Source organism: Lepidochelys kempii, chromosome 9, assembly GCF_965140265.1.
Source record: "Lepidochelys kempii isolate rLepKem1 chromosome 9, rLepKem1.hap2, whole genome shotgun sequence".
Classification (NCBI taxonomy): domain Eukaryota; kingdom Metazoa; phylum Chordata; order Testudines; family Cheloniidae; genus Lepidochelys; species Lepidochelys kempii.
Genome location: NC_133264.1, coordinates 56,108,750 through 56,129,505, shown reverse-complemented (window position 1 = coordinate 56,129,505; position 20,756 = coordinate 56,108,750). Strand labels below are relative to the sequence as shown.

The following is a 20,756-nucleotide window of genomic DNA, read 5'->3' as shown; positions in this document are numbered from 1 at the left end:
AAATTGGAGAGAGTCCAGCGAAGGGCAACAAAAATGATTAGGGGACTGGAACACATGAGTTATGAGGAGAGGCTGAGGGAGCTGGGATTGTTTAGCCTGCAGAAGAGAAGAATGAGGGGGGATTTGATAGCTGCTTTCAACTACCTGAAAGGAGGTTCCAAAGAGGATGGCTCTAGACTGTTCTCAATGGTAGCAGATGACAGAACGAGGAGTAATGGTCTCAAGTTGCAGTGGGAGAGGTTTAGATTGGATATTAGGAAAATCTTTTTCACTAAGAGGGTGGTGAAACACTGGAATGCGTTACCTAGGGAGGTGGTAGAATCTCCTTCCTTAGGGGTTTTTAAGGTCAGGCTTGACAAAGCCCTGGCTGGGATGATTTAACTGGGAATTGGTCCTGCTTCGAGCAGGGGGTTGGACTAGATGACCTTCTGGGGTCCCTTCCAACCCTGATATTCTATGATTCTATGATTCTATTGTAGTAGTACATAGGAACCTCAGCCATAGCCCAGGAGCCCGGTGTGCGAGGTGTTGGACAAACACAGAAGAGTCCCTGCCCCAGAGCGCTGACAATCTAAGCAAGAACTTGATCTCAGAAAGTTCAGATTCACATAACCCACTGTAGCCATCTCCAAAGAATGTACAATGAAAGACATGGATAAGCAGCAAGGCTGAAGCACTCCTGGAGGTGCTCCTCCCACAACGTGCCCAAAGCTCACTGGCTGGGCTGGGAGGAAGCTGGCACTTGTCCCTTGTTGCACTGTCATCAGTTCAGTGGCTTGCCACAGCACTAAAGTTATGCTAAGAAATGAAACAAAATAAATGAGTTCAAAGGTCAAAGCCATGGAAATACTTGGCCTGCACTGGGTAAAAGTGGCTGTCTGTTTGCAAAGCTCAGAGCTCATCAAACATTAACTATCCCATCCCTGCTGAGGGAGTGAGGAAAATCCCCACTGGGGTCATTTGGAAAGTTTCCCCTGCTCCAGAGCTTCACTGACAGAGGAGCCATTCGCAAGCGTAAGACAGGGAAGTGGAATCAATACTGAGGAGGTGCCAGGTAGAAAGGCAGAGCACGTGCCAGCGTAGGATGTCTACAAAACATGGGGAAGCCTCCCAAACAGGTGAGTAAGGAACAGATCCAACCTCCAGGTGAAAGAACACTTAGGACTAGCTGGCAGAAATCCTCCTCCGGTAGGGCTCTGTTCGCAGGGTTAAAAGCAGCAATTCCACAGAGTTAAACTGCCAGTGAACATTCTGGTCAGGGAGCTGGGCCTCATCAATCCCTTTGAACATTAGCCAACCCCCGCTGGTCTCTCGTGGTTCCCTGTCCTTGCTTCTGAGCTGGTGTGGTAGCCAGTCTTAGCTCCTCAAACTGCCAACCACACCCACTGAGCACTAGGAGGAGAGGTCTCTATGTCATAGGCCGCTTGAGCTGTTGTCTTGGGTTCCACATGCAGTTAGCAAGTGGATGGGGGTGAGAACCCCCAGCAGCAGTGCAATGGGATGGGAAGGCTTCAAATACTGTTTCCTGGGGGATGGAGGAGGTGGTCTCCATTGAATAAGGGCCTGAACTGACACACACACACACACATCTGCATACGCACACACCCATAAAAGAAAAACACTTCACAAGGAAAGCGAGGGGGAAATCTGCAACTGTAAAGGGGTGGGGCCAAATTCTGCTACTATTAAAATCAATAGCAAAGCTCCCACTGATTTCACTGGAGCAAGACCGAGCTGTAGATGTAGGAAGGAATTAACAAGCACCACTTAGATGTTTGGATGCTGGATGTTTGGGGCTATGCTGGGGGTACAGGTGCGCAGAGAGCAGAACTTTAGAGAGGAAGGGTGCTTGGGCTTCAAGCACTAGCCTCAGAGTGCTGGCTCAGTTCAGGGTCTGCCTGGCTTATTAGGTGACCTTTCGCAAGTCACTCGCTCTCTATAGCTTCCCATCCATACAACAGTAATAATGCGCCTCCCTCCCCTGCCGTCCCCCCCACCCCTGTGCCTTTCTGGTCTATGGAGATGGTAAGTTGTGGGGACAGGGACAGTCTCTGACTCTGTATATGTTCCGGGCCTAGCTCCATGAGATCTCCAGCTCATGTTGGACCTCTGGGCTCTGATCTGACAATAAAGACCATAAGCAGGCAGAGGAGGGAATCGAATTGTGTTTTATCAAGATGCCCTCACAAAATGGCTTACTTTGGGAGCAGCTCCCTTCTCTCCAGCCTGCTCACAACAACAATATTCCACTGTCAATTTACTTCTCTTAAACACCAAAGAGTCCAACTGCTTGGTCTTCTCCTTAACTACACTATGTCCTTGGATTCTAAGTGTGCTCCCTTTCTCTTACCCATCCTACTAAGGGGCAGCCAGAGTGGAGGTGGGGTCAGAGGTCACGGCTGTGAGAAGTAACAGGGTTGTGCTGGATAATACCATCTGCCCGGCTGAAATCATCATCTGCAACGACAAGATAACTGACATTCTGCCCAAGAGGAGCCAGGCTCTTGTCAGCGGAGAGAAGGCAAGTTTGGGCCAAAGTGCTAGATGAACTGGTATTGAGGAAACAACCCTGGGGGAAGGCTGTGCTGGGTTTGCATGACCAGCTATACCAATAATAATAATAATACCTAGCTCAGGGGTGACCAGCCTGTGGCTCCGGAGCCACATGTGACTCTTCAGAAGTTAATATGCGGCTCCTTTTATAGGCACCGACTCCGGGGGTGGAGCTACAGGCACTAACTTTCCAACGTGCTGGGGGGTGCTCACTGCTCAACCCCTGGCTCTGCCACAGGCCCTGCCCCCACTCCACCTCTTTCTGCCCCCTCCCCGAGCCTGCCATGCCCTCGTACCTCCCCGAGCCTCCTGCATGCCATGAAACAGCTGATCGGGAGGTGCGGGGAGGGATGGGGAGGCATTGATCGGCGGGGCTGCCAGTGGGTAGGAGGCGCTGGAAGCGGGGCAGGGGGAGCTGATGGAGGGCTGCTGACATATTATTGTGGCTCTTTGGCAATGTACATTGGTAAATTCTGGCTCCTTCTCAGGCTCAGGTTGGCCACCCCTGACCTAGCTCTGACCCAACGCTTGCCTGGGGTACCTTCCAGCTAATCACATGTGCTGCAGAACTTGGTGTGGGGCCATTGTCCTTTTTGCCAAGTTGCTATAGGCTGGGGCACATAACTCTACATCTCTCCCTGTGTTTGTGCTGTGTGATGGGGCTGCCAGCAGGCCTCACTGAAACCCATGGTCCAGGGATATCTAGAGGGGACTCCTTTGCCGAATGCCAGAGCTCAACGATGGGAGGTCAGAAAGGAGCCCATAGTGTGAAACATTCTGCCACCTCCTATTACTTAGATGGGGCCTGCTTCTCCACTCCCGTGCACCAGCTTTCTGCCATTGAGACTCCACTGACTTCAGGTGGAGAGTGGAGCATTAGATCCTCTGGCTACAATGTCAGAGTGGGATGGTGAGGAAAGCAAACAGCTCATGCCATTAATGTGGGCTCTGCCCCATCTAACAGCAGTGCCCTTGGGGTTGCAATTCCAGCCAGCAGCCCAGTGACCCTTCCCCAAGGACCTGCTGCTGGTGGAGCAGAGATGGTAATTCTGAACTTCTTTTCCTGTTCCCAGTCTGTGTGCAAGCAGCTTACGATTTGCTCAGCCTGGTTAGTTATTCTCACCAGGTCCCTTGCACTGCAGAGAGTTCGCAGGCAGGTCACTGTATCTTCGACTTCATATTAGAAATGTGAGCTGTTTTGATTGGACATGAAGGTCACATGGTATGTTTGGCTCCTGATTGCTGGAGTAACTTATAGAGTTAGGTGTCCAGTATGAATTCTTGCATTTTCAAGTTGAAGATTTGCCTTCTTCAAATAATGGCCCATTGCCCTGTGTGCTCCCTCCAGCCAACTAGCTCCCTGGGGATGCTTCTTGAAAGCAAATCCCGGAAGGCTGTCAGCACAGCCAATGCTAAGTTTTTATTCAGGTGGAAAATGTGACTCACGTGGCTCTGCTGTTGACAGTCAGCTTTTTAAACAAGGGATGGACCACTCCCATCCCTCTGCTTTGTCACAGTACTCCTGACCACTTGATAAGTTATTAAACTACATCTCGGCTCAGGAGAGGAGCAGCAAGGGACCCACAGCTGCAGGTTGTTACAAAGAATGAGGCGTGTTGGCAGAAGTTTGCCAGGCATCTCCTTTCATCAAGCCTAGCTTCAGAAGGGGATCCCATGGTCTACTGCCCACTGCTCAAAGCTAGCAATGGTTTAGCAGGGCTAATCCAGGCCAGAAAGCTGGAAGGGGAGGACAGCTGGCTCTGGCCAGTCTCATATTCATCAGCTCTAGAATTCAAGGACCAGAGGCAGCTTTGCTGATTTGCAGCAGTTAAGAATCTGGTCCCAAATCTACATGTATCAAAGATTAGAGAGACGTTAGAAGGAACAGCTATCAGGGACAGAGTAGTTGCATTTAAAAATTAATACAAAAAATGAAATCTTGAGGCAGATTCTCAGGTGAATCCACAGACTCCAAAGACTTCAGACAGATTTACACCATAAGGGTCTAACCCAGTGGATTATACTGGTGGAAGTGAGATCAGGCCCCTGGAACTTGGCACAAATAATGTAGTGGCAGCCTCTTAAGTACCCATCCCTAACTGTAGGCAAGATGCTGGGCCATTTTATTAGTTCCACATAGATGGCTAGCCTGTGACCTCCGTGACCTGAGAGTAACTCCACACATTTGAATGGAACTACTCCAGAGTTCAACTGGCATCACTGAGAGTAATCAAGCTGTTCTTTCTTTACCTCAGTGCTGACTCTTACCGTAGTGAGCCAGGGCTTTCAGATACCAGAGTGGCTGGCCAGGACACATTTCCTTTAAAGTTCCCACTAACATTTTTAGTAAATACCCTAGCTGTGCTCCGTTATCACAATTTCAGGTATGTGTAATGGGGGAAAACAGATGCTTACCAGTGTCTGGATAAGGAGAGGGAAGCCAGAAAACTTGATTACTTTGGGCTAGATCCCCAGATGGTATAAGTTAGTGTAGCACTGTTTAAGTCAATGGGCTATGCCAGTTTACACCAGTGGAGGATCTGGCCTAGAGATTGGCCTGAATCAGAATCATGGGTCTGAAAGAGACACAAAAATCACACCCACACACAGCTATGGTGAAGTTCACAGCATGGGCAAACCAGCTGGGCCCAGCTCATCAAGATCACCTCTATTCTGTCAGATAAGTGCTAGAGCGTTCAGAGGTGAAATCCTCCTCAGAGGGGACAGGGTCCTTCTCCCCCCAGATTTGCTGCTTGGCTTGTACTGAGCATGCTCAGTCACACTGCTGAAGCCGCCTGCCCTCAATCCGCCCCCCCACTATCGGCAGGCACAGGTTGCCTCTGGTCCTCCTTAACAGTGTATTTTCAAACAGGCTGAAGCCAAGCCTCCCATTCTGTAGGTGCAATTTGAACCTACAATGTTACACTTCTTAGATGAACTGAAGGTGCACATCTGAGCACTTGCACCTCTAAATTAGAGGTGCAAACTTGGCCAGGGCAAATTTTACGCACAATAGGAAGAACACCCTTTTGCAAGTTTGGCCCTTGGTATCAGAGACATGAACATGTGAAGTCAGCCATCAAATCTGTTTGGCATATTTTTAATACCTGATTGAAAGATCTTAGCAGGATCTAGTGCACAGGAGCAAACTGGAGACATGAAAAGAATAGCAAAGTAAATAGTTTATTAACTGGGACCCTCAGACTAGCATGTCTGAGATTAGGGAGCTGTTTTGACAGTCTGTAGGAATTGTACCTGGGTGTAGATGAACTTTAGAACATTTACTACCTCATTGGCCTAGTACATCTGTCGGAGGTATTCATGGTAACCACTGGGAAATCCACATCTTCCCATTGCTCTGGAAGTCACTTCCTGATGGTGACAGTCTGCAACAGAGCCCTGCATGGGACTATTTTTAAAATGCTGATCCCATCCCGCCCCGTAATACACTCCCACCCACTCCCACATAGTTTCTTGCATTTTTATCTCACCTCCACCTGCAAAAACGACAGATTCTCTCATATTACTAAAATGACAATTTTACCACTAAAAGAATAAAAGAAATCTTGCTTAAACCATAGTGATACAGGAGGGCCAGGGAGCAGTGCTAGAGGGGAAATATATAAGCCCTAGGCTAATTAAGGCATGGTTCCCTGTAGACTAGGGAGGGTTGCTACAGGTTAATTTGAGCACCTGTAGTCAATTAAGCCCTGTCAGGAACCTAATAAAACCCCCCTGCTTCAGGCAGCTGGGGACTGGAGTTGGAAGGTGTGTTGTAAGAGTTGAAAAATCAGAGCACTGAAGTGAGGGAGACTTCCTCTCCCAGCATCTAAGGACTGAAGGTTCCCCACACAAGGGAGAAGTGGGTAAGAACTCTCAGGGGTTGAGAGGGGCTGGGGCTCAGAGTGAGGTGCAAACCCAGACCCCTCCCCTGCTTCCCTCCTCTACCACCTTCCTGGGCTACTATTGGGGACCTCAGTGGCCCCCTGCCAAGAAATGCTCCGAATCCACTATACTAACATTGGCTGTCTTGCCCCACCGTGTAGAAATATTTTAACTTCTGTTATAATAGACATCAAATCTTTCTATCCCTTGCTTAAAGTATTAAAATTTTTATTTTAAAAAGAGAAACTTGCTTTGTATTGCTCAAATTCTATACAGGACAAGGTGATAGAGTTAGTGTTTTCTTGCAAATCTCCACAGACTGGATTTTATTCCCCACCCACTCCTGACCACAACAAAGTACATTTTACCTGCTCCCACTGTTATGGCAGCAGTCCTGGGATCCACAGGATCCCACCCAGTCCCACTGCAGGATTCTAACCTGTATGCAAGAAACTGGATGTAGCAGGGACATCACCTCTAGAGCACCCCTTCATGGTAAAGGGTGGCCCTTCAGGCACCCCACATTCCCCCTCCTGGGCCTCCCCATGACTTTCCATAGTCTAGAGTACTCAATATAAAAAGTTCCTCTTCTGGAGTCTGATTTATTGTGACTGTACAGCTTCCAGCAGCCCTCTCCTTTCAGGCCACTTCTAGCACCACCTGAAGAGTGTGTGTGTTTGTGTGTGTGTGTGTGTGGGGGGGGGAGCAGTAATCATAATCTGGGGGCAGCTGCTGTGGTAACAGTGCTTAAAATGCACCCTCAGTGACCCAGCTCAGTTTGTATTTGCTTTGCCAGGTCTGCACCACACCCTTGAAGCCCGGCCTCCACTCCCAAAGCCTTCCTGCGTTGCTAAGGGACTCCACCACCCTCCTGCCAGAGCTACTTCTGTGCTTCTCCTTGCCCTCCAGCAGCTCCATCATGGGGGGCAACAAAGTCTTGAAAGACTTCCAGACAGCTCTGCTGAGGCACATGCTGCCTGCCAGCTCACAGTACCCAGCCAGCAGCCTCTCCTTCTAAATCTCTCTGGGACTCCTGCAGGAGACTTTGGCTCATCCTCGGCTCCATCCAGAAAATCCCTATCTACCCTCAAGGCCTGACTGGGTCATATGGCTTACCTCATCTCTCCTCCCCCCAGGAGAGTGGCTGGGGCTGAACCCATCTCCCCATAAAGGACCAGCCACCCAGGGACATTGGGCCTTTTCAGTGGTAATAACAATGTTGATGCGGGCTGAGTGGATTCTAACATGACCTCCCTCCCCCGGGATTGTCCATGCGTTCCTTTCTCCCCGCAGGTGCTGGACGTCGGCGATCTGGTAGTGATGCCCGGGATCATAGACCCTCATGTCCACACATGTGAGCCAGGGCACACGGCCTCAGAGGGTTACTCTTCTGCAACCAAGGCTGCTGCTGCAGGAGGCGTCACAACCCTGGTGGCTATGCCACTGTACGGTACCGAAGGCAGGGAGGGAGCAGCATTACCACACGCACCTATGGGTTACCTCCTTGTTGCCATGCATTGGAAGGGGCCTATACAATGATAGCATGACCTTTGTAAAGGGAAGGATGGAGCGGCGAGTGAAGTGGCTCCTCACTGTGCATTACACTGGGTTTGATGGGTCTTGGAGACCCACCTGTTCTCCATGTGGATAGTTAGGCCCATACCATCTCCCATTGAAATCTATGGGCATCTTTTCATCACCTGCAACGGGAGGTGGATCAGGGCCCCCTACAGAATGGGGCAGACCCTCCGTTGATATAAAGGACGAACCTAAGCAAATTTACACCAGCTGACTATCTGGCCCCAAGACTTTAGCCCACTCTTTGCAGGTGTTGAACATGTGCTGTTCTGGTTGCCCTTTCCCTCTGCAATGCTGCTGAGTTATTCTGTCTGTGAAGGGTGTGGGGTGACAAAAGAATGGGAGCTCAATGGGTGTATGCTATTTGTTAAACTCCTGCCAGGTCAGGGAAAGCCTAGCCTTTGCTGGGGGAAAGTTCCTTTGTGGCTCGTGCTGCTGGGTGAAGCTATTCTCTGCCACCCCACGGAGCTTGGCACGCAGGACAAACCCTCTACAAACTGCAGCTCAGAATTGCAAGGGAAATAAAAGTAAAGGAGTACTTGTGGCACCTTAGAGACTAACAAATTTATTTGAGCATAAGCTTTCGTGAGCTACAGCTCACTTCATCGGCTGCATTCAGGGAAATAAACTGCATCCAAATTTGCCTGCTCCCAGCAAGTGCTGCCACTGGGCCCAGCTCCTGAATGACAAATGTGGTCCAATAGTGCTCTCTGCTGGCCACAGCTAGTACCCTCAGGACTTCACACTCTGGAGAAGTTTATTCTGAGAGGAGGGCAAAGATCCTCATTCTGATGTCCATCCCAAGGCTGAACTAGGGGAAGCAGGGATCCAGGCAGGGAGGGTCCCGATAGCAGAAGGAGACCATCTACAGGGGATGAGAACATAAAGGGGCTTGCCATTGGCAGGGGACTAGGAAGTATAATCCATTTGTAGGGGCTAAGGGCTTTCGAGGTAGTGTCTGGTGGGGACGAGTGTCCCTGTTGAGGTTACAGGGACAAACCATCCCGATGAGTCGAAAGAATATAAATATGGCAGGCGACCAGCTTGGCTTAATAATGAAATCCTAGCGGATCTTAAACATAAAAAAGAAGCTTACAAGAAGTGTAAGGTTGGACAAATGACCAGGGAAGAATATAAAAATATTGCTCGGGCATGTAGGAATGATATCAGGAGGGCCAAATAGCACCTGGAGCTGCAGATAGCAAGAGATGTCACGAGTAACAAGAAGGGTTTCTTCAGGTATGTTGGCAACAAGAAGAAAGCCAAGGAAAGCGTGGGCCCCTTACTGAATGAGGGAGGCAACCTAGTGACAGAGGATGTGGAAAAAGCTAATGTACTCAATGCTTTTTTTGCCTCTGTCTTCACTAACAAGGTCAGCTCCCAGACTGCTGCGCTGGGCATCACAAAATGGGGAAGAGATGGCCAGCCCTCTGTGGAGATAGAGGTGGTTAGGGACTATTTAGAAAAGTTGGATGTGCACAAGTCCATGGGGCCGGATGAGTTGCATCCGAGAGTGCTGAAGGAATTGGCGGCTGTGATTGCAGAGCCATTGGCCATTATCTTTGAAAACTCGTGGCGAACTGGGGAAGTCCCGGATGACTGGAAAAAGGCTAATGTAGTGCCAATCTTTAAAAAAGGGAAGAAGGAGGATCCTGGGAACTACAGGACAGTCAGCCTCACCTCAGTCCCTGGAAAAATCATGGAGCAGGTCCTCAAAGAATCAATCCTGAAGCACTTGCATGAGAGGAAAGTGATCAGGAACAGCCAGCATGGATTCACCAAGGGAAGGTCATGCCTCACTAATCTAATCGCCTTTTATGATGAGATTACTGGTTCTGTGGATGAAGGGAAAGCAGTGGATGTATTGTTTCTTGACTTTAGCAAAGCTTTTGACACTGTCGCCCACAGTATTCTTGTCAGCAAGTTAAGGAAGTATGGGCTGGATGAATGCACTATAAGGTGGGTAGAAAGCTGGCTAGATTGTCGGGCTCCATGGGTAGTGATCAATGGCTCCATGTCTAGTTGGCAGCCGGTATCAAGTGGAGTGCCCCAAGGGTCGGTCCTGGGGCCGGTTTTGTTCAATATCTTCATAAATGATCTGGAGGATGGTGTGGATTGCACTCTCAGCAAATTTGCGGATGATACTAAACTGGGAGGAGTGGTAGATACGCTGGAGGGGAGGGATAGGATACAGAAGGACCTAGACAAATTGGAGGATTGGGCCAAAAGAAATCTGATGAGGTTCAATAAGGATAAGTGCAGGGTCCTGCACTTAGGATGGAAGAATCCATTGCACCGCTACAGACTAGGGACTGAATGGCTAGGCAGCAGTTCTGTGGAAAAGGACCTAGGGGTGACAGTGGACGAGAAGCTGGATATGAGTCAGCAGTGTGCCCTTGTTGCCAAGAAGGCCAATGGCATTTTGGGATGTATAAGTAGGGGCGTTGCCAGCAGATCGAGGGACGTGATCGTTCCCCTCTATTCGACATTGGTGAGGCCTCATCTGGAGTACTGTGTCCAGTTTTGGGCCCCACACTACAAGAAGGATGTGGATAAATTGGAGAGAGTCCAGAGAAGGGCAACAAAAATGATTAGGGGTCTAGAACACATGACTTTTATGAGGAGAGGCTGAGGGAGCTGGGATTTTTTAGTCTGCAGAAGAGAAGAATGAGGGGGGATTTGATAGCATCCTTCAACTACCTGAAAGGGGGTTCCAAAGAGGATGGCTCTAGACTGTTCTCAATGGTAGCAGATGACAGAACGAGGAGTAATGGTCTCAAGTTGCAGTGGGGGAGGTTTAGATTGGATATTAGGAAAAACTTTTTCACTAAGAGGGTGGTGAAACACTGGAATGCGTTACCTAGGGAGGTGGTAGAATCTCCTTCCTTAGAGGTTTTTAAGGTCAGGCTTGACAAAGCCCTGGCTCGGATGATTTAACTGGGAATTGGTCCTGCTTCGAGCAGGGGGTTGGACTAGATGACCTTCAGGGGTCCCTTCCAACCCTGATATTCTATGATTCTAGGGGAGCACCAAAGTGTTGGTAGCTCTGGTCCCCACTTTGTCTTAATCATCCTCTGTCTACTCCCATCCCGCTATATTACACACTTTTGCTCCCAGCGCCACACTGGAAAATGAGATCTGCCTATGATCCTCTATGGGAGCTAGCTAGGCCGCTGTCTACCCAGCTCTCCTCATCCTGCATTCCTCATGCACTCTTTCCCTACATCTCTGTAGCATTCTCCCTTCCAGTCAAGGAAGGGGTTTGGGCCTAGCTAAGCTGCTGTCTCTCTATGCCCTCCAGGAGCTGTCTTCCCCCAGCCACAGCTCTGGCAAACTTTGACAAGCTGCAGTCTGCCGAAGGGCAGTGCCGTGTGGATGTAGCCTTCTGGGGTGGAGTCGTCCCTGGAAACCATGTCAGTGGGTGTTATTCAGCAAATGCAACAGCATGAAGTACCAGCTGGAATAGGGGCAAGGGCAGATACCCAGGTCTCACCTCCTCTCTGGGGAGTTTCAGTGCAGGGAGCCAACATGCTTAGTGCTTCTGGAAACCTGGCTGCAAGTCACTAAAAAAAATGCTGCACAGTCAATGCAAACTGCAAAATAAAGCAGAGGAAACTGATCAGTCCAACAAAGTCTTGGTGAATGATTCAGTCAATAATGCTGAACATACCTCCCACTCAGCTGATCTGTATAACCACACTGGGGAAGGGACACAGAACAATGTCCCAGGGATGCTACTAACGAATCTGCATCCACTGGCAAGGCTCCCATTGACTTCAATGAGGCCAAGGTTTGGCCCTGGCTCCTGTGAGGCTGATGAGAGAATCCCATTCCCTGCTGCTGTTAGAAGAGGTGTCTGGGCTGGGCCAGCTTGCAGATGTTGGGAGGTTTGTATTGGTCCAATCTATTAGCAATGGGGCAGCAAATATCATAATAACCATAGAATCCCATTGTCCTAGCATGGGGTCAGAGATTAGTGGGCATTAGCTGAGCAAAGTTGTTGGGTAACCACTAGCACAAACACAGCTTTGATCTGTTGAAATGAAGGGTTTGTCTACTGAGGGGCATCTTGACCTTCAAAGTCTACTGGAATTTGACTTTCTGCGGAGGTAAATGTTGAAGAAGGCCAATGGCATTTTGGGATGTATAAGTAGGGGCATAGCGAGCAGATCGAGGGACGTGATCGTTCCCCTCTATTCGACATTGGTGAGGCCTCATCTGGAGTACTGTGTCCAGTTTTGGGCCCCACACTTCAAGAAGGATGTGGATAAATTGGAGAGAGTCCAGCGAAGGGCAACAAAAATGATTAGGGGACTGGAACACATGACTTATGAGGAGAGGCTGAGGGAGCTGGGATTGTTTAGCCTGCAGAAGAGAAGAATGAGGGGGGATTTGATAGCTGCTTTCAACTACCTGAAAGGGGGTTCCAAAGAGGATGGCTCTAGACTGTTCTCAATGGTAGCAGATGACAGAACGAGGAGTAATGGTCTCAAGTTGCAGTGGGGGAGGTTTAGATTGGATATTAGGAAAAACTTTTTCACTAAGAGGGTGGTGAAACACTGGAATGCGTTACCTAGGGAGGTGGTAGAATCTCCTTCCTTAGAGGTTTTTAAGGTCAGGCTTGACAAAGCCCTGGCTGGGATGATTTAACTGGGAATTGGTCCTGCTTTGAGCAGGGGGTTGGACTAGATGACCTTCTGGGGTCCCTTCCAACCCTGATATTCTATGATTCTATGAAGAAACTGATGACCCTATCCATTGTGGAGCAGAACTGACCCATATACATACTGAGTTATTGGCTAGGATGATGCCTCGTGGGGCATATGGACAGTAGTTTAGGTGCTCATCCTTTGGCATATTTTGCTTAAATGTGGCTCTCATAGCTGGAGCCATCCAGAAGGGCTGGCTGAACCAGGTGTCTGATAACCTGAGTGCATCCCTTCTGTTGCCTGCTTTAGGATGAGCTCCTGTCCATGCTGCAGGCTGGAGTCCCAGGCTTTAAATGCTCCCTGATTGCAAGTGGAGTGGAGGAATTCCCCCATGTCAGCCTCCAAGATCTGCACATGGCAATGAATGGGCAGGGCACACACAGACACCCCACAACACCGATGAATGTTGCAAGCAAGAGCCTATTGAGAGGGGAGTCACGGAATAAAACTCCCCTAGCTGTAACCCTTGCTAGGCAGTTAGCTACTCTGTACGCTTCTGGGGTCAGCTCCTCCGCTGGTGTAAATAGCCCATGGAGTCCAGGAGCACATCACTATGTCCCTTAGGCACAAACCTTCTGCACCTCAGGATGCAAACCTGACTCTATTTCCTTCTCTGGCGTCTGTGCAGACCCCACAGAGTACAGGGCACTCCTGGACTCCTGCCCTGATGCAATGGAAGTGGAGGCCGTCCAGACCATCCCTGATCTCTGCCTCTAGTATAAGTAAGGAACCGTTCTCCTGGGGGCTGGGAAGCAGGGAGGAGACACATGAGCTTTAACAGAAGTGACCTTTGACCTCCAGAAAGTCATTCTCTGTAGCCCTCCCTCCCACCATCTGGCTCTCTGCTTTCATTGCACAAAAGGGTGTGAGGCCCCTGTCCGTGCCAAGAGAGCTGTGGCAATGTAAACCGAGGACAACCTGTCACTGGGCAGAAAGGCTCACACACACCCAGGCTTCCTCTCCAGCAGGGAAGCCAGTGGACCCCCCCCTCCCCCCAATCTCATAGGTGTGGTGATTTGGCATAAGTGTGTGTCCTTACCTCTCAGGCACCCCCTCCAGCCCAGATGCAGTGTTGGCCTCGTCTCCTGGCCCTGCAGAGCTTCTCCTGCAGGGTTCTTCTGCCTCCTTTCCCCACGGATCTCCCTGCTGCAGAGCTTCTCTTCTAACTCACATGCCTCCTGGGTGTCTCCTCTATTCCCTCAGCCTCACACACCCTAGCTTGGGGCTCCCCTCTGCTCCTTGTGTGGCTCTCATGCTGGCTTCTGCAGGCTCTTACCAGAGAGGACCCTCCTCCTTAGCTCTGGTGCTTCACCACCACAGCTGGGGTCAGTCTCTCTTTAAGCCCCAGGAGACCCAGCTGGGGGTCACTAATTACCACTTGTGTTGCCAGCTCATCAATGAGACTGAGGACAGTGGCTAAGTCATGAACAAGGCCACTAGCCCTCCCCGTAACCCACAGGCCCCTCTAGTGGTGACACTGCAGCTCTGCTCTCAATCATCACGAGATGAGTGAAGTCACTGGCCTGGGAGCTGCCCAGCCAGCAAGATAACGGTCTCATGCTCTCTCCTAACAGGGTGCCCTGCCACATCCTCCACCTCTCCTCTGCTCAAGCCCCGCCCATCATCAGAGAAGCTCGCCAGAAAGGGGCGCCACTCACTATAGAGACTGCTCACCACTACCTCACCCTGACGTCTGAACACATTCCACCCGGGGGCACGTACTACAAGTGCTGTCCTCCTATCAGAGCCAAAACCAATCAGCTAATGAGACCTAGAGGGGCTCCAGAAGGGAATCTCAGCCCAAGAAATCAAATGCCACGAGCATAACCAGGGCTGGGGGAAGGGGGTACCAGCAAAGGAGGGAAACAAGGCCACCATCTAAGAAGATACATTTCAGGAGCACCAAAAGTCAGACTGGGCCAGCTCTTCAATCTCGTGGATCCCATCCTCTTGCCCCTCACTCCCATTCTGCAGAATTCAGGCAACTCTGTCACTCATCTCTCCTCTGCTTCAGTCACCTGGCAGTGAATCCCTGAGTGTGGCCTCAATCAAACATGGTACAGGCTTGGGATGGGCTGTCGTGGGACACAGCGAGGCTTGGGAAGGAAGTGGCTACAGTGGCTAAGGCTCTAGGTGACCAAGGCCCAGACAAGGGGCTTACCTGTGGAACAGAAAGGAATGGGTGGGGTTTGGACATGTTGTGGAGGGAGAGTGGGAGGGGTTACAGAGGGTCTGAACAGAGACTATTTCTCTCAGGCTGAAGAGAGGGTGCCTGGTTAAGGACAGGAAGGTAGGACTGAGGGTCACCAACACAAAACTTTCCTAGCTGAACCATGTGGTTGGTGCTTAAGTTTCATGGGGTGGAGAGGGCCAAGGACAATGACAGAGGGAGGAGGGGAGGTACTGCTAAGGGAGGTACCACAGGATCTGCAGATAAGCAGTAGGAGAAGCAGGAAAGTGCAAGCTCTGCAGCCTCAGAAATGGAGTGTTTCCAGGAAGATGAAGTGCTCCATGGTGCCAAAGGCAGTGTTGCCTAATGGCTAGAACACTGGCTTGGGATTCAGAAGATCTGAATTCTAGTCCCAGTCAGCCTCTGGGTTTTTTTCAAGTGGATATTGTCACCTTTTCATCACAACACTGAACCCCTGAGGGGGAGGTTGAAAAGTTCAGGTTTTCCTTGAGAAGAAGACTTTTTCCATGCACATTTTTTAGTTAAAAACCTAATTTTCCACCAAATGCACAGTTCTGCTGGAAAAATTTCCACCATGCCTTCTGAGTACACAAAGCCCCTTGCACAACTGTCCCATCAGAGTGTGACCATTGCATGGTCTCTGTGCTGCTGCATGTTATCAGCAGCTTACACAAGATTTTCCCAAACATAGCCTAGTGCAATGCAGTCTGCTCAGCCTTCACCCTCCTTTTAAAAACATCAGGAGCAGAGTAAACTGACTTTGGTGCTGTCATAAGAGGGAAGCAAACATTGATAACTCGCTGAGAGACTGGCTGATGTTTTATCTTAACCTTATGACTGGGGGGTGGAGGGCGGTGGTGTGTGCGTCTGCATGAGAGCGAGATCTATGCTTGTTACTTGTGTGTATGTATCAATTGAATTAGGCAATAATTTTTCTTGCCTCGATCACTCCCTCTTGCAGAAAAGCCAGGGAGAGGAGGGGAACAGCAGGGGGACTTCATGAAACTTTCCTGGCAGAATCCGCCCCTGCCCTGCTCACTCTCTTCAGGGGTTTTCTGGCTGGCCTGGGGAGGGGAGTGTCAGCCCTGGAAACCTATTAGCTCCAAAGCTTAGCTCGCTGCTCTCTCTGGAACCCCTTTAAGGACATCCAGGGGCCTTGGATCAGCACCTAGATAGTGGCGCCCTAGCTGAGAGGGGGCCCAGTTGCTCAATTAATTTAACCTGAGGTTGCAGTAAATTAAGTGTTGCCCAGGGGATCAGTTAAAAACAAGACACTCGAGCATACAAAGGCAAAGAGAGCAAACCCAACAACATGCGCTCCCCACATGCTCAGCCCACCCCCATAGGGGCACCTAGGGGAACTCCCCCAGAAGAATTCAGAGCCAAGGGACATGCCGATCTCGAGGAACAGCCCCAAACCCTCACACATGCTCTGTGAAGGAGAGGGATGGACACAGTAAGACACACCAACCTTGCCTGCTCATTCCTGTGCACACCTGAAGGCAGAAAAGAACACCAGGCAGGCATCACTGCTGCTCACACTGCTCACACCAGGTAGGATAGGCTGGGGCAAGAGGGTTGATTGCCCTGTATTGGTTTTGTAAATGAAATACCTTGTTCTGCTTTGGATTCACCGGATATAGGGAGCAGTGCAAGGCTCTACATCCAGCGAGGCAGAGATTGGTTCTAAGGAAGGTTCTTGGGCTCCCAAGAAAGAGCAGATATAGGACTCTCTTGCAGACGTAGGACGGCATAAAACCTGCTGCTCACAAACAGGGAAGAATTGGTAGGGGAAGTAAAAGTGGGTGATCAGGAGATGGTTGAGTTCAGGATCCTGATAAAAAGAAGAACGGAGAGCAGCAGAATACAGACCCTGGACTTCAGAAAAGCAGACTGACTCCCTCATGGAACTGAAGGGCAGGATCCCCTGGGAGGCTAATATGAGGGGGAAAGGAGTCCAGGAGAGCTGGCTGTATTTTAAAGAAGCCTTATTGAGGGCATAGGAACAAATAGCAAATATGGCAGGTGACCAGCTTGGGTTAACAGTGAAATCTTCGGTGAGCTTAAACTCAAAAAGGAAGCTTACAAGAAGTGGAAGCTTGGACAGATGACTAGGGAGGAGCATAAAAATATTGCTTGAGTATGCAGAGGTGTAAACAGGAAGGCCAAGGCACAAATGGAGTTGCAGCTAGCAAGCAATGTGAAGGGTAACAAGAAGGGTTTCTACAGGTATGTTAGCAACAAAAAGGTGGTCAGGGAAAGTGTGGTACCCTTACTGAATGGGGGAGGCAACATAGTGACAGGTGATGTGGAAAAAACTGAAGTACTCAATGCTTTTTTTTTTTTTTGCCTCAGTCTTCACAGACAAGGTCAGCCCTCAGACTGCTGCACTGGGCAGCACAGTATGTGGAGGAGGTGAGTGAAAGAACAGGTTAAGGACTATTTTAAAAAGCTGGACAAGGACAAGTCCATGGGTCCGGATCTAATGCATCCGAGGGTTCTGAGGGAGTTGGCTGATGTGATTCTATTATTAATATTCTATGACTATGATTGCAGAGCCATTGGCCATTATCTTTGAAAAGTCATGGCAATTGCCATGCCGGATGATTGGAAAAAGGCAAATATAGTGCCCATCTTTAAAAAAGGGAAGAAGGAGAATCTGGGAAACTATAGACTGGTCAGCCTCACCTCAGTCCCTGGAAAAATCATGGAGCAGGTCCTCAAGGAAACCATTTTGAAGGACTTGGAGGAGAGGAAGGTGATCAGGAACAGTCAACATAGATTCACCAAGGGCAAGTCATGCCTAACCAACCTGATTGCCTTCTATGATGAGATAACTGGCTCTGTGGATATGGGGAAAGCGGTGGACGTGATATACCTTGACTTTAGCAAAGTTTTTTCATACAGTCTCCCACAGTATTCTTGACAGCAAGTTAAAAAAAGTATGAATTGGATGAATGGACTATAAAGTGGATAGAAAGCTGGCTAGATCATAGGGCTCAATGGGTAGTGATCAACAGCTCTATCTAGTTGGCAGCTGGTGTCAAGCGGAGTGCACCAAGGGTCGGTCCTGGGGCCGATTTTGTTCAACATCTTCATTAATGATCTGGATGATGGGATGGATTGCACCCTCTGCAAGTTTGCGGATGACACTAAGCTGAAGGGAGAGGTAGTACACTGGAGGGTAGGGATAGGGTCCAGAGTGACCTAGGCAAATTGGAGAATTGGGCCAAAAGAAATCTGAGGTTCAACAAGGACAAGTACAGAGTCCTGCACTTAGGATAGAAGAATCCCATGCACCGCTACAGGCTGGGGACCGACTGGCTAAGGGGCAGTTCTGCAGAAAAGGAACTGGGGATTAAAGTGGATGAGAAGCTGGATATGAGTCAACAGTGTGCCCTTTTTGCCAAGAAGGCTAATGGCATATTGGGCTGCATTAGTAGGAGCGTTGCCAACAGATCAAGGGAAGTGATTATTCCCCTCTATTCGCCACTGGTGAGGCCACATCTGGAATATTGCATCCAGTTTTGGGCCCCTCATTACAGAAAGGATGTGGACAAATTAGAGAGTCCAGCAGAGGGCAACAACAATTATTAGGGGGCTGCAGCACATGACTTATGAGGAGAGGCTGAGGGAACTGGGGTTATTTAGTCTGCAGAAGAGAAGGCAGCCTTCAATTACCTGAAGAGGGCTTCCAAAGAGGATGGAGCTAGGCTGTTCTCAGTGGTGGCAGATGACAGAACAAGAAGCAATGGTGGCAAGTTGCAGTGGGGAAGGTCTAGGTTTGATATTAGGAAAACTACTTCACTAGGAGGGTGGTGAATCACTGGAATGGGTTACCTAGGGAGGTGGTGGAATCTCCATCTTCAGAAGTTTAAGGCCCCGGCTTGACAAAGCCCTGGCTGGGATGATTTAGTTGGGGTTGATCCTGCTTTGAGCAGGGGGTCAGACTAGATGACCTCCTGAGGTCTCTTCTAACCCTAATCTTCTATGATTCTATGACTTTGGAGACATTGGACTCGTAGACTCTCTAGAGGACTCTGTGAAACTGAAGAAGGCTTCCCTTCTTACGCACTCTCTCCTTGTGGTGCAGTGGCTCCAGATGGGCCTGAAATCAGAACCCTGGGGGCCAATGAGTATTATTGTATGGTTTCACCACCACCATGGGCCCAAACTCACAAAGAATCTCAAGAGATTTGGCCAACCCAGAACCCAAGATGGAAAATAAGCCTCCTGATCCTGGGAGGTGGGTTTTTAAGGTCCTTGAAACTGGTTCAAATCTGGGTTCCCCGACCTGAATTCTTGCATGTGGATTCAAGAGCTCAGCTATGCTCCATGTCTACTGGACATGCAAACACATTACATGGTCTTATAAGTAGATGCAACTGTATCTTCTGCATTCATAAATCAGACCACTGGTTTGTGCTGACTGAGGCTCCAGAGAGTGTAGTGGGACATAGTCTAAGTGTTGCCCAGATAAGAACTGTAGTGTCCCTTATGAGAGAGAACAGACAGGTCTCCAGTGCAATAAACACAGAGGGGCTGCATCAGTTAAGATGCTGCTGGACATGCACATCCTCTGTAGCTCTCAGACAGGAGACTGTGCTGTGTGACAGCTGCAGTCTTGGCTGATGCATCTGGTATTGACCTGGAGACCTCCAGAGCTGAAAGTATGAACCTTTATAGCCTGGCCAAGGCTCTTTGGCTTGAGGCTACAACAGCCTGACAGCCTTTCTGGATGGGGACACATAACACACACTGACCAGCATGTTACATGTTTCTTCCAGACAGAGGAAGCTCATCCCAAGCATCTTACACCCACTGCAGTTTGACTCCCAAACCAGCCCCTACCTCTGTGATGGCTGCCAGCTTGGCCAACACACTCAGCACTGAACCAGGGGGCTCCCGAGCTAACTGCATGAGCTGCTAGAAAGCAACCTTTTATAGTGTGATCAAGCGGATGGAAGCACATGGAACTGGCATGGTGGAAACCTGAGTTCTAGTCCTGGCTCTACCACTGGCCTGCTGCTGACCTTGGGTAAGTCTCTGCACTGCTGTGCCTCAGTTTCCCCATCTGTAAATTGAGGATAGTGATCCTGATCCCTCCTTGGTAGAGTGCACTGAGATCTACTCAAGAAAAGCCTTGTATAAGAGCTAGATATTATTATTATTATAGCCAAGAGCTGCACCAGATCCAACTCTTCAGTGGCTCAGCTCTAACTGCTGTGTCACATGCATTGACCAGTGGGTTAACACAGTGCAACCTCACCGCACAGCTCTGCCTAAACACTCAATTGCTTAAGCAATCCTGGATGGGAGGCTTGGCTCCACCACCATGCTGATTGAGTAAGTTATCCTACACAAACACCCATGCAGTTATCCAGTCAGCTTTCACGTCAAGGGAGTGCTCTTTCAACTGCACTGTTGTCTCACAAGAAAAATAAAACCACACACAGCTCAGCTAAGTCAATAAAGAACAAAAGCAGCTGGGGGTCTGACAGCCTGGCTGTGGTGCTGCTCTAGGTGACACGCCAGCCTTCCCCAGCTGGGGTGAAACAGAGTCCTCCGCAAGTCGGTTACACACTCCATATATTCCATGCTGGCCAGGAAGGTGCAGGAGGACCAGGCAAAGGGGGAACTAATTAACAGTGGGGTAAACACTTGTCCGATAGCCTCACTCTTACAACTACATGTTGGGCATGGCTGCCGGTATGACTCTTTGTGATCGTGGTAAATTCTACCCCCCCACACACACCATCATCTGGGCATACAATACCTTTCCCCAGAACCAGTCAAATTGGGGTCTTGAGGAAAACAAACAAAGAAGACTGGTTCCTACT

The 20,756-nt window shown here is 49.6% G+C and overlaps 1 protein-coding gene across 1 annotated transcript; it reads left to right on the top strand.

The window, feature by feature from the left end:
• Positions 1 to 951: 951 nt before the first annotated feature.
• LOC140916810 (allantoinase, mitochondrial-like) lies at positions 952 to 19,948 on the top strand. The gene is given in 9 exon segments (XM_073358698.1): positions 952 to 1,118; positions 2,364 to 2,521; positions 7,732 to 7,883; positions 11,318 to 11,429; positions 12,975 to 13,184; positions 13,290 to 13,447; positions 14,300 to 16,470; positions 17,272 to 17,331; positions 19,704 to 19,948. Coding segments are annotated over 7 exon segments (1,077 nt in total). The 5' UTR covers positions 952 to 1,084; the 3' UTR covers positions 14,553 to 16,470; positions 17,272 to 17,331; positions 19,704 to 19,948.
• The last annotated feature ends 808 nt before the right edge of the window (positions 19,949 to 20,756 follow it).